The 16,738-nt window shown below is 34.5% G+C and overlaps 1 protein-coding gene across 1 annotated transcript in view; it reads left to right on the top strand.

Annotated features, from left to right (window-relative positions):
- The window catches only part of LOC115451392 (zinc finger protein 135), a 91,508-nt gene that overhangs the window by 13,913 nt on the left and 60,857 nt on the right, over positions 1-16,738 (top strand). The window contains 4 exon segments of the mRNA XM_037438670.1: positions 382-1,007; positions 2,806-2,871; positions 4,665-4,733; positions 5,963-6,031. Coding sequence (XP_037294567.1) covers positions 480-1,007; positions 2,806-2,871; positions 4,665-4,733; positions 5,963-6,031 — 732 coding nt within the window. The 5' untranslated portion in view covers positions 382-479.

The raw sequence follows: 16,738 nt of genomic DNA, 5'->3' as shown, positions 1-16,738 counted from the left end.
TCCTTGACCGGACGCATTTTTCCGCGGAAAAAACGCGGGGCGCGTGCGCCCAGCGACGGTGGGGATGTTCTTGGCCGCGTCTAAGGCGGCGGGGGCGGCGCCGCGTCTTGCTAGTTGGACCGGCGTCTTCGGCAGGCGCGCGCGTCCGCCCCACCCCGCAAGAAAGCGTCGCGACGCTCAAGTTTTCCACCAAGAAGTTAGTCGTCGCCCGCCCGCGTCTCAAGAAGGTCTCGCTTCCGCTTTCCACGGTCCGACCTTCGCTTTTCCGGGGGTGACTTGACGCGATCGCTATTAGATTTTTTTGTTCGGAAAAAGTTTTTTTTTTATTTTGGCGCCGCGACGCCGCCACGCGCCGTAGTCTCAAGTGCGGGTTGTTTGCAGATACGCGCGGTGCCTCTCGTCCAAGACATCGCACTTAGACCCGGACTCGCGAGACATCGCATGCCATCGTCGTGACCATACGTCCGAAACTGGAATTAATGTTGAAATACTTCAATGAGAATATATCCCTAGCGCTCCAGGAGAGGTACAGGGACCTCCATGAGTATCGGAAGACGGAAGCGGTAGAGGAGGGTTCACCTAGGGAGGCGAAAGTACCGAAAATAGCTGAGGAGGGATCGCAGGTCGGCGGCGAGGGCGCGTTCGAGCCGAGCGCCGCGCCGCCGTTCCCGCGGCTGCTGGACGCGCCCAAGGAGGAGGACAGCTTCGTGGCCAACTGGCTGCAGAACTCGTTCAAGATGACGGCAGCGGAAGGCGGCGGCGAGGCAGCAGCGGGCGGCAGCGCGCTGGACCTGCGGGCCGCGCCGCTGTCGCTGCACATCCCCGCGCTGCACGGCGCCGACCCCGCGCGCCACTTCAAGATGCAGGAGCTGTGGGCGCGCTCCCGCGCGGGCTCGCCGGCGCCCGAGCTGCGCCCGGAGCCCGACCAGGCCGCGCCGCCCACGCCGCAGCCTCCGCCGACGCCGGACCACAAGATCATCGCCGACAAACTCGTCAATGAGATACAGGTCAGTCATATTTATTTACATTTTATCAGTGTTCAATTTTCGTAGATGAAAATCTAAAATGAAATGTACGGATTAGCAAATTATCGTAACAGAATTAAAAAGTTCTTAGAGTTTTCAGGATTCAAATACGTAATTTTTATAATAAAAATTATCTAACATATTTTTTTAACGAGAAGACAATATAAATTTTTATTTCGTGCCAGTTATTACTAAAAATAAAATAGACATTTTTAAAATCGGTGAAACATGAAGAAATTTTCAAAGTGAGAGACTTAAAGGTTTTCCTAGCGAGTTTTCTTACCGTCGGCAAGACGGAGTCGCGGTTAAACTTATCCGTTTTTATCATGTGACGATTACTTTCCTTGTAATTTACATTTGAATAAATTTTAATAAACGAACAAATAATAAAAATTTCAGTGAACAAAATATTACCGTAGCTCGTAGTATGATTTACAAATAAATAAAAATGAACACTCACTTCACGCGCAATAAATAAATTCTACTTAACATTCGGCATTTTATTATCACAATAATTTATTTTTCCTTCTTTATTTGATTATAGACTAAATTTTAACGTGTGTTTCCTTCAAAGATTGTTGGTCAACTGACCTCAGAAAATTACACGAGGTCTGACAAAACTCGTTCCAAATTTGAATGATCCCTTCTTCTTATAAAAAAAAAGATACGAACCAAGGCAACATATTGTAAAGCTTTTGTTAAACTCAAGAAAGGGTTAAGGGCCTTTGCGTCAAAGTTATTATTAAATCGTTTTTGTCCTCACAACACATCCGGTTTTATGAAAGGATATGTAAATTACAATAATCTGTGATAATTCTATTATTTTTATGTTACCCTGTGATCAACATGTCTTCGATAGGTTTTTTCGTTTCTTGACAAATGTTTGTTTTGGACATATGGCTTATTATTGGTTTTGATATTTTATTTCCATGACTTCCGTGGTTCGCTGTTTTATATTGACGGTAATGCGGTTGCTAAAAGATGTCGTAAATTCTAAAGAATAATAGGAACCGACTGGTTATTTTAGTAATAGAACTACAGCTTGCAATTTTCTATCACCGTACGGCATTTCTTTTGCATTTAATCAAAACTTTAAATTGGCTGGAAATAACGACACAAAAAAATTAAAACTTCAGCAATTGTCGTGTTCGAAATACGAAATTTAAAAACAAAAGAGGAATATTACATTTTAAATTAGTTTCGGATACGCTCACCTTGCATTTGTCTATTTCCCACGGCGCGGATTAGGGGCACGTTGCGATTTTATTTTTTAATTTTTTTTCTCGTCCGCCGCGCTTTTGTTTCACGAAGGGGTGTTGACAGTTATTTGTTACTGCGAATCTGTTCTCATTTCGAATATTTTTTTGTTTTAATAATTTTTGTTTGTATTGCGAACCGGTTTGGTTTCCCGTTCGAGTTTCGTATTCATATAGTTTTTTTTTTACTTCAATTCGAGATTTAACGGTTCGACGACGTTGTTGCGCTTTTGTGGTTAGTTTTTTCGATGCAACGGTTAATTAAATTTTGATTTATTAATATTTCTATTACGTTGTTGAGTCAAGGGCCTGTTATCAAAATAGGGTATAGATTTTTTTTTTAAGATGCAGAGAATTTATTGTTTGTAATTTTATCGTCAATTTGCTGTACATAATATAATAACTATCATCGCCGTGTAAAAATATTTTTGGGAATATTATTTGAAACACGCAAAAAATGCAAGATATTGATTTGGCTATCTCTCTTTTTCACGCCGCCTCCTTCGTACGTTGGAATGGAACAGCAACAGCAGCAATCGCCATCGGCCGACTCCACGATGAGCGAGAGATCACTAGTACCGTTTGCGCTGGTAAATTTACTGTCTACACTCAATAATGTCGATGTAAATAATTTTTTTTATTATTACGCCAATGTGTCATGATTCGTGCAAATTTTTTCGTTTTTTTTATTTATTTTAGAAGTCACATTTTGGTCTCTCGAGACGCGTTAACACTTTCCGTTACGCTTGTCCCTTATGACTAATTTTAAATCAGCGTTCTTAATTTAAAAATCAGTTGTCTTTTTATTTTTTCACCGTAACAGCATGTGCACGCCAGTGTTGTGTAGTTTAATCGATTGTGACGGGGTAAGTTTCATTTCGATTAATTGTATCGATTCATTAATCGGCCAGTTTAACATTTAAGTTGCCTTATTATCATTTTTGCTAAATTGCTTTTTATTGCTTATAGTTGTGTTTGTCTAGTTATTGATATATAAGGTTGTAACTAACTTGTAATAAAGGTGTTAAGTCTTTTAATCTAAGTACCTCCAATCGTGATATTTGAATTACACAAAATAAATGAAGGCACATTAAGGAATTTCACATGACATATATCGGTATTTTAAATTGTAAAGGTATTGCAGGAAGTTAGAATGATCTAATTCTAGTCAGATATCGTTTCTAATGATTAAAATGTTCCCAATGGTTCAATTTTTCTCCCGTTAATGATCTTCATGTTTAGTCGCTCCCATCCGGTGATGACAATTGCAACTATTGTTTTGTAACGACAAACAATTGTAGTTAATTTAAAATCAAACAGATTAAAGATATGTTTAATGGTACGAATTTGATTGTGTATAGAAATGTCAGTGTTAACTAGAATTTGTTGTAAATGTCAAATCTATAACTTATCTTGAATAATAAAACGTTTATAATAGATCCATATTCAATGTTATAGGCAAGGCGAGCGGCTGATTATAAAAATCTTTGATTGAAACTTATTTGTTATCTGTATGAAACAATATGCGATAGGTATTGGCAAAACGATTGTGACTTTCATCTAAATATGTTGTTTTGTAAATAAGTTTGAATGAAAAAAGTTGAGAGTTGTCTATTATTGTAAAAATGGATAATTATTACAAGCAAAATTTAAAAAACGATTTTTATACTTTATTTTTCAAATGTGTTCCATTTTCAAAATTGAATTGTTTGTGACAGATAGGTATATTCGTTATGAATTAGTACGATTAGAGTTTAGTTTAGGAACGCAATCAGAGCTTCAATGATATTATACAATATTAAAAAAAAATACATAATACACATGAGGCAAAGCTAAATAAAAACATAATTTGTTATATTGTCAATGAGTTTACGTATTAAAATCATCTTCAGACTAGGTTCAAATTGTTTAAATTGGGTATTAAAAATAGGATTCTGAAATCATTGTCCACCTCAAATCATTCATTACTTATTAAAGCATTATTGTGTTTTTAGTCTGTTATGCAAGAATTATCTTTCTTATCGCTTAATACTCATGAATAAAACATATAAGTCAATATAAAATCTCGAATTCCTTAAACATAGCAGGTATAAGAAACATTTATCTATTCTTCCCATTGCAACGTTTGGCCATACGATATTTATATATCCTAATTACTCATTCATATTACTGATATAAATGTTGATTTTGTAAGACTTAGTAAATCGCTTGGTTATCGATTACTTTTTGGGAAACACTGCCTTACACAATTTATACTAACAAACATCAAATCAATTAATACAATCCATATTAACATAATATTAAACAACCAAAATTCAAATATCACGATAACATAATCGTTACAAATACCGTTATTAACGTGTTGCGTTGTTGCACGCGACAGCCGCAGCAGCAGTCGCCGACGCCGGACGCGCCGCTCGGCGACCGTAACGCCATGTTGCCGTTCGCATTGGTAAATTTCCTGAATAGCCTCAATATCGATGTAATTATTGTTTTTACTTTTCACATCACTATCGCACTGGCCGGTACTTTGGAAACTCATTTGTCGAGATTTTTATGAGTAAATAAATTTAAAAATAGGAAGAAGTTTCAAGTCTTGGCGTAGCACAGCAACCCAGTGCTTATAGCCATTAAAAAAGAAAAAAATAAAATAAAAAAATGTTTCAAGTCATGTACAATATTGAAATAAAAAAGTAAAGATAGATCAGTATGCTATCGGGTTCTTTGGTTTAATACCTACAATTGAGTGCATAATTAATATGAATATACTTGATGTAGGTATAAATTGGATTACACATTGAAAAATTATACATTTTGATATCTATTGCATAGTTTGTTATACAGAAGGAAAACTATCTTAAAATAGTAAATCGGTATTGAATGATATGATAATTGTATCACTATTTTGTTATGACTGAAATTGTTAAAAATAGACAAAGGAAATGTCGGATTCTCTGTGCCGACGGAAATACAGAGCGATATTGTGAGCATATTAGTTAGCATTACATTTTTAATAAAATTTATAATTGCTAAATGCACCTCCTAGTTATCAAATTAACATAAATGGCATCAATTGCTGATCAATTATTTGTTGATATGCAATTTTTCTATGCGCGAAAACAAGAAATTTCTATTTGAAAAAAAAAAACTGTGAGTTTCCAAAGCGACCACCACACTTCTTCTTAAGTCAGTGAATTTTAGTCGAAAATATATTTGACACTCTTTAAATTAAAAAATGCAACCTTAAGTCTTTTAAAATCTACATGACAAAGTTCGCTGACTCCAACTTTAATAACTTAGCAGTTATTTTTTTTTATGTAAAGAGAATACTGCTAAGTTTGCCTTTCAAATGAATTCTTACTTTGAGAAATGGAAAAATTAAAATTTAATACTTCGTCACAGTAAGAGTTGATTATTCTAACGCTTGTGTTCATTCTCATTTGTCTTCTGTTTAATTGCTTTTCACTAAAACCCTTTGTATTGTTATAAAAAAAAACTAAAAATTTTACGAGTACCTTAGTCAAACAAAAAAATAAAAATCAAAGAACTCTATGGATCAAATTGCACAAGATTCAGGCATATTAAAATAATAATTAAAAATAAATCGCTTTACCAAGGGTTCTAGATATATTTTCTTATTTGTAATGTGTACCGTACTAACTCACATATTGTTCCTCGCAGCAACAAGCACGGTCAGGACAGAGCATCAGCGAGCGAACGCTAGAGGAGTGCTGGTCGACACTGCAGCGAGTGAGTTGGCATCTGTTTCAATGCGTATTGTTATCTTCCAAGGGTAGGGGACGCGATGCGGCGGCTGTGTACACATATTCGATTTTAAAAAAATTTAAATGCGAATTCCAGAATGTTTTTAAAAATAATTCTTAATTTAAAAAATCTGATTGAAAACGTATGTTCGATTTCGAATGCTCGTGGCACTCAGTCGCTAAATCGCGTTCCTAAACAAAAGGGGTATTGGTTAACAAACCAATCACTCGTAACAAATAATACTTATTTAAGGTGAGTTTTACTTTTTAAATTCCCTCGTTATCTAATCGTAAGGCGTATAAATCGCGTAAATTTATTTTTTAGCGCTAAAGCGTTTTATCGCGACATCTCGAGCCAGTGGGTGGCAAAGGAAACGCGTCTACGGCCAACTTTTTTTTCCTATAAAATATCTAGGTCCGATCTATGTTTTGCATATTCATTAGTGGTTAAGGAAACGTTTTTCGAATAGTATCGATCGAGATAAGTCGCAGGCGTGTTAACAATTTATTTAATGGAAATTTGCGCGCCATTTTTTAAATACAGGCAAAGGTATTGGCCATCTGCGTACAAGGTGTACTTGAGATTCAGGATGTGTTTTACAACGCATCTGCATAGGAAGGGGTTATCGAATAAATAATATTGGATGTAAATGATAGCTATCTCGGATCTTTTTGGGTGTGACGAGTTGAATTTAAACCATATTTAGAGGGTAATTTAGGTTTAATATTGTGATTAAAACTACTTTTTAAAAGCCATACAAATCATAATTTTTAAAGTACTTCGAAAGTAACATTTACAGAAAACTTTATTTAAAGATCGATAGAAGCCATTTCAGGTTGTAACTTTTTTACGTTTCTTGCCGTAAACAACTTAGATCCAACACTAAACTCATTTTTCACGTGTTTTTTATATCCATAAACCACTTAGTACTAACACAATATAACCTAGATCCTAAAGTTAAAAGCCAAAAGCACAGGTGTCTGACAAAAAAAGAAAAAAAGTGAAGCGGCGCATCGGATGTGAAACGGAAAAGTACACTGGGGCGAAATAAAAACTGCACTCTTTGTGAACGAGCGGGCACTTGATCTTTAGAGTGGGCTAAAAGTAGAATGGAGTTGGTTTGTATTGTAAAAAATTTGAAATAAATTCGTAAACAAGTTTAAATGAAAAAGTGTGTTACGAGTAAAAAAATGGAAATACATTCGTAAGTGTATTAATATAAGGATATGTCATACGAACATATTTTTTTCAAAAGTAGAGGACTTTTGACAAAATATCTTTAGACTATGGAAGTTAGAAAGAGAGAATTAATATAGGTATAATTACCAAGATTTTGATACATGATGAATTAGTCATTAGAAAGTTTTTTTCAAGTATTAAAGTTTCATTGATCATCATTGTTTATGATTTTTTTTGCGGTGTGGATGAAAAAAAAATTTTTGTGTGCCTGGGTATCTATGACTAGCATGAACCTCAGTCATATTTTTATCCAGCATAGATAAAATATTTAATTATATCTAAAATAGTTCAGTCCAACTCTGAGAAACACAATCAACTCCACACCAACTCTTGTCCAAAAAAAACTCGCTCGCAGCAAACGTTGCCGAAAAAAATCTCCGTACATTTGCATGTCGATCCGCAATGAATTTATAGTTATTGCATCCAGATTTATTGTGGTGCCGCTTTGCGAAAAAATCCCACCATATGACCTCCTGCCACATTTAAAATTCAAATAGCAATTGTTTTTTCGAAATTAAGACGCTTTTGACGTACGCCGTCCGTTGCGGACATGTTTTTTTGTTCGACTGTACCGATGTTTTTTATTCACCGATAGTAAATCAATGGCGGCCGCTTTGTAAATATTTAAATAATTAATGATGTACGGCATTTTTTGGTTATTATGCGTGATGGAACGGTAAATCAAGAGCTTGTTAGGTGAATGTCAGTTATTGCCATTATTATGCCGGCTTTTAAAGTACCAGTGTGTATTACTCCTTGAATTTACTATGGAAGTTTACCATACTTTCTTTCACTGTCATTATAGTCTACCTAGAAATAAACAGAAGTATTCTCAATTTTTTATAATAAAATTATAGTTCAGTACATTAGACACGTTGATATTGGATTCAGAATTAGTCCGGAGTCTGGATTTTGTGTCCGATAGAGCGAAAGGTATGCTTCATAGGAATAACATCATGGGACGGAATATGTACGACGGAAAGTGGGTGCATCACATATAAACCTTTGCCTACCTCTTCGGAGATAAAAGCGTGTGTGTGTGTGATTACACACGACGGTCTTCACAAGCCTAAGTCTAACTCATAATAAATAATTGGTAACTTCCGAACTCCAGGCTCATTATAGTCCATGCACACTCAAAGAACCTGGAGATAGTGACACGTATGCTCTCAGGGTAAACGCAACACATCTGTCCAATCATAAATATTTTTCTCCGAATTAAACCTGCGGGTTCTGTTTCCCCCGTTCTCCCCACACCGCTGAGGTCAAGAGAAAGGGGTGGTTGCCAGTATTTCAAAGCTTCCCAGTACTAATTTTAAATGGAGTAGACGTTTTTAAATTGACTCGATATATCACAATATTTAAGGAATTAGATTCTTTTAAATAGGTTATTGGCTTCGTTTATTTTATCGTATATGCACTAGATAAATATACTTGAAACAATATAAGTTTAAGGGCCTATTTCACAAGTCCTCAGTAAATTTAATTTGTAAGTTTTCGTACTAAACTGTTATAATAATAATATTAGCCTTGTATTATATACTGTCCCACTGCTGAGCACGGTTCTCCTTTGCTACTGAGAGGGATTAGGCCTTAGTCCACCATGCTGGCCTAGTGCGGGTTGGTAGACTTCACACACCTTCGAAATTCCTATAGAGAACTTCTCAGGTATGCAGGTTTCCTCACGATGTTTCCTTCACCGTTAAAGCGAACGATAAAATCACAAAGAATACACACATGATTTTAGAAAAGTTAGAGGTGTACGCCCTTGGGATTTGAACCTGCGGACATTCGTCTTGGCAGTCCATTCCACACACAACTAGGCTATCGCCGCTTACTAAACGGCTATACTTTGTGGAATTTAGGATGAGTATGATAGCTGTCAAAGTAAAGTGTCAGGGACAAATTAAAAATAAAAAATAGTATCGATTAATATATATTAATATTTATAATTAAAAGTTCCTAAATAATAATATTTTAAATACATTAACCAGCAGTGACGTGTTGCATGTTTTAATCGTAGTGTTATATTCTATTATTTGGAACATCGATAACTTTTAGTCGCTTAAATAACCTTACTATATTTATGATGTTTTTTGATATTTCATAGTCTAAAAATATGAAATTTTACAGCCGTAACTTTAAAGACAACTGTCATAAGGTTCATTAAAAATTTTACGTAGTAGATAATACTTATTTTATTACAATATATTTGGAAACATAAAGTATGACTTGTATTTGGTCGACTTATAAATATATAGTAGCATTTACTCTGAAGTTGTGAATCGGGCCCTAAACTAGATAACGACAATATAAGTAACTATAATATAAGTCTTTGTATCGGGAGGGCAACGATTCTACTCCATTTGATAAGTGGCGTCCACATGGATTATTGACTAACTAGATATCAACCTTTGATCATCACTGTGCCTGTTCGAAACACCGTTTACATTTATTTTTATTTATTTATTCCACATATTACTAATTACAGGTTACACTCATCGATATATATGTACTACGTACTAGATTTGGCGTTCCGAACATTTACTGTGTTCAACTGAATCCATTCAAACTGACTTTAGTATGGTCAATATTGACAGCTTGTGGTTATGTACGGAGTGGCTCATGATATAAGAACTTGAGTCTAAGTGTAAACCTGGATTTGAATATAAAATATTAGTCAAATAAGTAAAATTAATTGTTGTTCAAGTAAATCAATAGGTTATAACAATGAAGTTTTCGTTGCTATTTTAGTTTTTGAACAAATAGTTTACATGGGCGTTCGTCTCTATAGAATATACGTCAATTGTTACCCCATACAGTAATGCAGGACATCTTAAGTATTATATTAAATACTACTAACCAACATTTTATAACATTATAATAAGTATAACTAAGATGCAAGCGGCCTCTGCGAACTCCGTCAGTGAACACGAAAACAAATAAACCCGTTTGACTTATTTCAATTTGACTGAGATTCGAACCTTGGACCTCAGAGCGCTGCCGTATGCATGCAGTACAATTACGCCACCGAGGCAGTCTCTAAACTTAATATCATAAAAACAAAGAGATACAATTAGATTGTGTATTTTTTTCGCAATTTTTGCTAAATTTTCTCATAACATTTCAAAGACCATGCAGCCTTTATGGTTAAGACTCTATCAGTGGTTTCTTTGCCTAACATTCTCGTAAATCTAACAAAAAAGGTTTAAAACACAATATCAGCAACGCAATTCATAAAAAATAAAAATTCTCCACCAATTTCGCCATCTTGTAAGGCAGAGCGGGTGTAATTATGAAAAGTGTCCAAGAGGGGAGGAAAAATTGTACGAACCGAGGACGTTTAAAAAAACGATCTAATGACCGAACAGCTTTTAAACTTAATAGGTTTGGAGATTGTGCCGATAGTCTTACCTCAGTTACTGGCAGGGTTGGAAAGAGGTTTTGATTTTAACGATGAAAAAGTTTAGAACAGATTTTTGATTATGGATATATAATATATTCTTATGGTGTTGGTTGGGTTGGGTCCGGTGGAAGGAGTTTAGTGATGCTGAGGATTAAGATATAGTATTTGGGATTGCCTTTTATTTATAGTATACTAGCTTTTGCTCGTGGCTTCGCCCGCGTGAATGAGTTTTCCGGGATATTTTTTTTTTCCGACTAACTTGATATGTATTGTTATATTATGATCCAATTACATAAAGTCATTATAAATTGTAGCCTATTTGTTATTTGATGTATAACCAATATTACTGTAAAGTTTCATCCAAATCCGTTCAGTAGTTTTTTCGTGAAAGAGGAACAAACATACATACATCCTCACAAACTGCCGCATTTATAATGTTACTGGGATACAGATGTCATTTATTCCTATTAATTTTAAAATGTAAATTCTTATAACATTTGACTGCCTTGGTTGCGTAGTTATATTACAATTACATTGGAGGTCTTATGTGCGATCCTCGGGAGGGATAAAGTAATTTTGGGTCTTTACTCAGTATCACACTATGTGACGGATTACATAAGGCGAAAAGTAGGTACCTCACTTGCGCCTCTGCCTACCTCTTGTTAAAGGCGTGGCTGTAAAAATTTCATGTAATTTCCAAATTATTTTATACTAGACGTTGCTCGCGGCGTCGCCGACGTATAACATTTTTTCCGGAATAAAAGTCTCCATGTACTTATTTGGGATAAAAATGGAGCTAATCAAGACATTGTCTATTTGTATTTTAAATATTATCCAAGATCTATAGATTCTGAATTAACTGCTAACATTTATACCACACATATAAAGGCTCCATTTGCATACCACAATAGGATTTAAAGAACTATCCTTCTCAAAACAGACAACCCTGGACAATTTTAAATATAAAGCAGTCCGAGTCGCGACGCTCTATCATTCCGGCAACCCTTCGATATCTTATTCATAATTAGGGTGTTTTGCTTCGCTTTTTATGTTTATTTTAACGTAGTTTTTAATATTTCTAGTTCATGTTTTCGTTATGTGGGATATTATTTTCTTTCATTGTGTTTTTTAAAGGTTTATATCATAATATTTTTTGACATCATACGAGTACACTCTTCAGTCTGTCCTTAAGTGATTTGTGAATCGTTATTTAATTAATTGATTTATTTGAAAAGGGAATGTGTTGCTTGCTTAATTATAGATTTTTCTAGAAACTATAATAGTATGAATAAACCGGAGTATAGTTCAGCTAGAATACTTGCTGGAGTCGTTTTAGGCGATTTTTATACCTTGAACAATTACAGCAATGATTTCTAAAAATTTTAAGGCTTGTAGGACTTGTGCCGAGTCGCATGTGTACAGAATTTTGTAAATATTACCGATAGTGTAAACGGGTTTTCAAGTTCTTGCGCGATATATTCCTCTGGGAATTTTGAAATAAAATTTTGCTTAAAGCTAAATTATTTACACGTTCTAAGTATGTTAATTGTCCAAATGCCTAGTCTCAGAGACTTTTTATACTAACATTCATAAATAATCAATGCATCAATATCTTATACTGTATATCATTGATGAAGGATGACATTTTTCAAGTAACCCGATGGAAGAAAATATTGTAGATAACATTTCGCGGCCATTTTAATTTTTTTTTTGTTTTTTCTAAGACAAACGTAAATAAACCTAAAAGAGAAGCCGGTATTAATCGGGTTATATAGATCACCATTACTGTATGTAATCATAGTCATAGTCATACAAAATTTTATTTGAAACCTCCGATCAAAAAACTTGTAAAAAAAACATAAATCCAACCGTAAAATTCCTAATATTATTCAAATAATTTATCATAGTTATAAAAAAAATAATTGAAACCTCTGCCGATCAAAAAACTTATAAAAAAAAAAACATAAATCCAACCGTAAAATTCCTAATATTGTTCAAATAATTTATTCACGTGCGCTCAGGTGTACACCGGTAAAAAACAGGTTATTTTTACGAGCGACACAAACTTTTCTAATAATGTTGGCGGGTTAAAAGTGTCGTTGCTAATTGCGATATAAATTTTCAAGTTTCAAAAAACCGTCCAGGAACCGAGGTGTGTCTTTATTGTGGGTTTCTTTTCCTTATTTGAGGGTTGAAGTATACTGAAAACCTTTAAGTACTGTTGGATATGTTCTTTAGAGATGGTTAGTTCTTTTACACACGCGTTTTTCTACAAAAAGAATTGATGTCTTGAAGTTGTCTACGAGGCAGTAGAGTTCGATTTTCCATACAAGAAATAAATAATGTCTAATGTCTTGGAGCCATTTAAGAGATGGTAGACGTCATATACTAATTATATACAATTCCCAAGTATGTTTTTCCTTACAATACTATTTACCATTAAAGCGAATGATAGTTAATTATACACGTATTAAAAAATTTTAAGGTACTTACGAACCCGTTCGCAACAGTCAATATTACCTTACAGACTATTGTTAATAATACCCTAAATTGATATAAAAGTAAATATGATTTATCTGGTCATTAAAATAAAAATTTCCTCATTATCATTAATTTTAACTCTCCCCACTAAAGAAAAAGTCGTCAAGAATGCATTAAGATTCGGTACAAAGAGATACGCAATCGAAAAAATGACCGCTTTTCCTTAAAAATTAACGCGAACATTAAAAAAGGGTTTAATGGCTTGTAACAAGATGTGGACATGACGGTTAAATGAAATTTTCACAAACACCTAAATTGGCAGCAAACAGCGCGCCAGGGGACCGGACAGTACGAAAAACTCGGCAAAAATTAGATTTCTTCGCGTTCACTACTGGGATTCATGTTCTTGATACTTTAAAGCATTTTTTTATGTCGTCAACGTGGCTTTACTATACCTGATACAAAGTGAAGCCTAAATAAAGTGCCGGCAAAAGATATAAGCAATTCCGGATTATCGGCATAGTCATGCCGGCTTGCATGATTGATTATTGACGTTCCGCTTGAAGGACCACAAGCAAATTTTACTTGTATATTCAAAAACAAATCACTTTAATCTAATTTTTTTTTCTAGAAAGCATTGAAGGTAATAGAAATATTCTAAAATGTCTTTTTCTAAGATGTTTGTATAATGATTATTAATTGCGGATATATTCATTCTAAACCTATTTTTCCATGTTTTATCAATGACCTTTCACTTATATTCAAGACGATTTAATAAATAGGAAATCGATAAACGTTTAATGTAAACAATGTTCAATGAAATTATAATTATTTTCATCGCCTCTAGTATATTAGCATACAATTTATTTTATTGACTACTTAAAGAGGATTTTTTCAAAATCTATATTATTATTAATAATAATATCAGCCCTGTATTATATACTAGCCCACTGTTAAGCACGGGCCTCCTCTACTACTAAGAGGGATTAGGCCTTAGTCCACCACGCTGGCCTAGTGCGGATTGTTAGACTTCACACACCTTCGAAATTCCTATAGAGAACTTCTCAGATGTGCAGGTTTCCTCACGACGTTTTCTTTCTCCACTAAAGTGAACGATAAATTCACAAAGAATACACAAATGATTTTTAGAAAAGTGAGAGGTGTGTGCCCTTGGGATTTGAACATGCTGATATTCGTCTTGGTAGTCCGTTCCACACCCAACCAGGCTATCGATATGCGCGGCGATAGCCTAATATATCTATATAACGAAGGCAAAAATCTTATTAGGGCAGGAGATAAAAGCCATATATGAGGTATATAACCATCATAAGATATATGCTCATTGATACATAATAAGATGTTACCCCATTTCTATAATCAAGATGAGAAGACATACCACTGCCACATCGTTTTTCGATTTAAGCATTCCAAATTCAAACCCCAACCGTCACTATAATAAAATCAAGTACCAACCCCGTTCAATCGCAGTATATCGGAGCTAATGGCTCGTGCTACAGTAAAAAAGGCCACGACGTTGGAAGATAAAAATTAGCTAAAATTAAAAGAGGCTAACGAAGGCCATTCTCGTCTCGCCGTCTCGCGCCAACATCTTCCCTAATTTCCTACTTGTTCCTTTTGCCTTGAAAATATTGTGATTGTGACTTTAAAAATATCGCAGTCTGACATTTTTAAATCTAACTTAGGTCGCTACCTAATTTAAGTTAGGGTTCAAGAGTGATTGTAGATTTGGGTTTGGGTTGGGTAAAGCAATATTGAGTTTTTTTGGATCAAGTTAGAGTGGAATTTGTATTTGGTATGGTGATGGGCTATCCCCCAATACATTGGATCCAATGTAGGCGAAATGTGGTTGAAAGTCTGTCAGCTTCTGAAAAGCGAAAGCGTGATGTGATCAAGTTTACGATTTTTTGTGCTTTGTGCTTTGTTTTTGTATCAGGTTTGTCTATTCTATCGCCAAGCAGTTCCGTTTAAAAGGATATTGATGTAATACAGCATACCTAATTACACTTAATATCGTAGACTTAACTCCTGATGTAATGACGAGCGCAATGAGTTGTAATTCGAAATTGTAATGTTACAAATATTATTAAATAATTATACATAGATTATGGCATTTTAAAAATCACTACGCTTACCTATATTTAGATTTTATAAGAGTTTACGTGAGGTGTAATTATTGAATTGTGTTTTCAAAAACTGTTCGTAATTTGACTAAAAATTAAAGCGTTTTAAAAAAACATAATATTAAAAAGTAAACTTAAAATTTCTAAATTTAAAATTGTTAAAAAACGTAAACAAATAAGCAACACCTTTCTCATCTTTCAAATTCTACATTCAAAATAAATCGATTGTGTAATATCGATTAAAAACCAGTTGAATAATAAATAAACGTGGCGACATCGGTACAATAATCGACTAACCATTGCATTACGTCCGCACAACTACTCATTACAAGACCCCTAATTTTGCTGCATCGTTGGACCTCGGACCTAAGTGTCCCCTTATTTTTAATAGTCTAGAATGGAAACAAATTATTAGGTCATTTCACGGTGTTTTAATACTAATTATGTGCAAACGATATAACGACTTTGTTTTGTAAAAATGTTTCCTAATAGGTTATGAAGGAAATAGTGTGTTTACGAAAATAATGTGATAAGTTCGATTCTAAGCATTGTATGCTGTGCATTTTTGTATTGAAAATATAGCCTTAAGAAATGATGAATAGTTTTTTGTTTAATGAGCGTTACCATTTATCTTATTTAAAATCACTTAACCCAAATTACATGCACTTATACACACGCCTTTTATCGCTGAAAGGATCGGCAGAGGAGCAGTTGGTGCACCCAATGTTCGATCGAATCGCCCTATTGAGCACAAATTTTAAAACACGAGCTTATATTCAGTAGAAAAACTCAGTATCACTTTGCCCGAACTGGGATTCGTATCCGCGACCCCAGGGAGGTGTGATATCGCGCTTGCAATATTACTAAGCCACCGAGACAATCAATTATTTTTTTTTCGCAAATAAATAAATTTGCATAGTGATTTGTAATAATTTTCCTTCGCGGATTCGGCCCCGTGGTAAACCTTTTGCGAAATAAAAACTACTAAAGTAGTCTTTAAATTAATCCAAGACATGGTCAATCCATGTGCAAAATTCCATTTAAAAGCATTCAGTAATTTCCGTCTAATAAACACTCAACACGAACCTTTGCATTTATATAAGTAAGATTTTTCTTTACTTACAATTAGAAATAATAAAATTCCTTATAAAATAATTAAATTAAAGTAAACATGTTTAACTCCGCGGGAAAGCCAGTTATTTAAAAGAATACTCTCATTACAAGAAAATAAAAGCTCTTAGTTTTTCCTTACGCGAGGACCACCTGCGTTTCTCCGCGGCCATTATTACTACCCATGATAGAGACGGTATCTGTGTTATGTTCATTTATTGTACATTAAAGTATTTTCCCTTAAAACGATATATTAATATATATTATTATTTATTTACATTATAAACATAATATTTACCGTAAACCGTTAATAAT

The sequence above is a fragment of the Manduca sexta genome, chromosome 3, assembly GCF_014839805.1.
Source record: "Manduca sexta isolate Smith_Timp_Sample1 chromosome 3, JHU_Msex_v1.0, whole genome shotgun sequence".
In the NCBI taxonomy this organism is placed as follows: Eukaryota; Metazoa; Arthropoda; class Insecta; order Lepidoptera; family Sphingidae; genus Manduca; species Manduca sexta.
The sequence above is the reverse complement of the archived record's forward strand: the minus strand, read 5'-3'. Positions and strand labels throughout refer to the sequence as shown.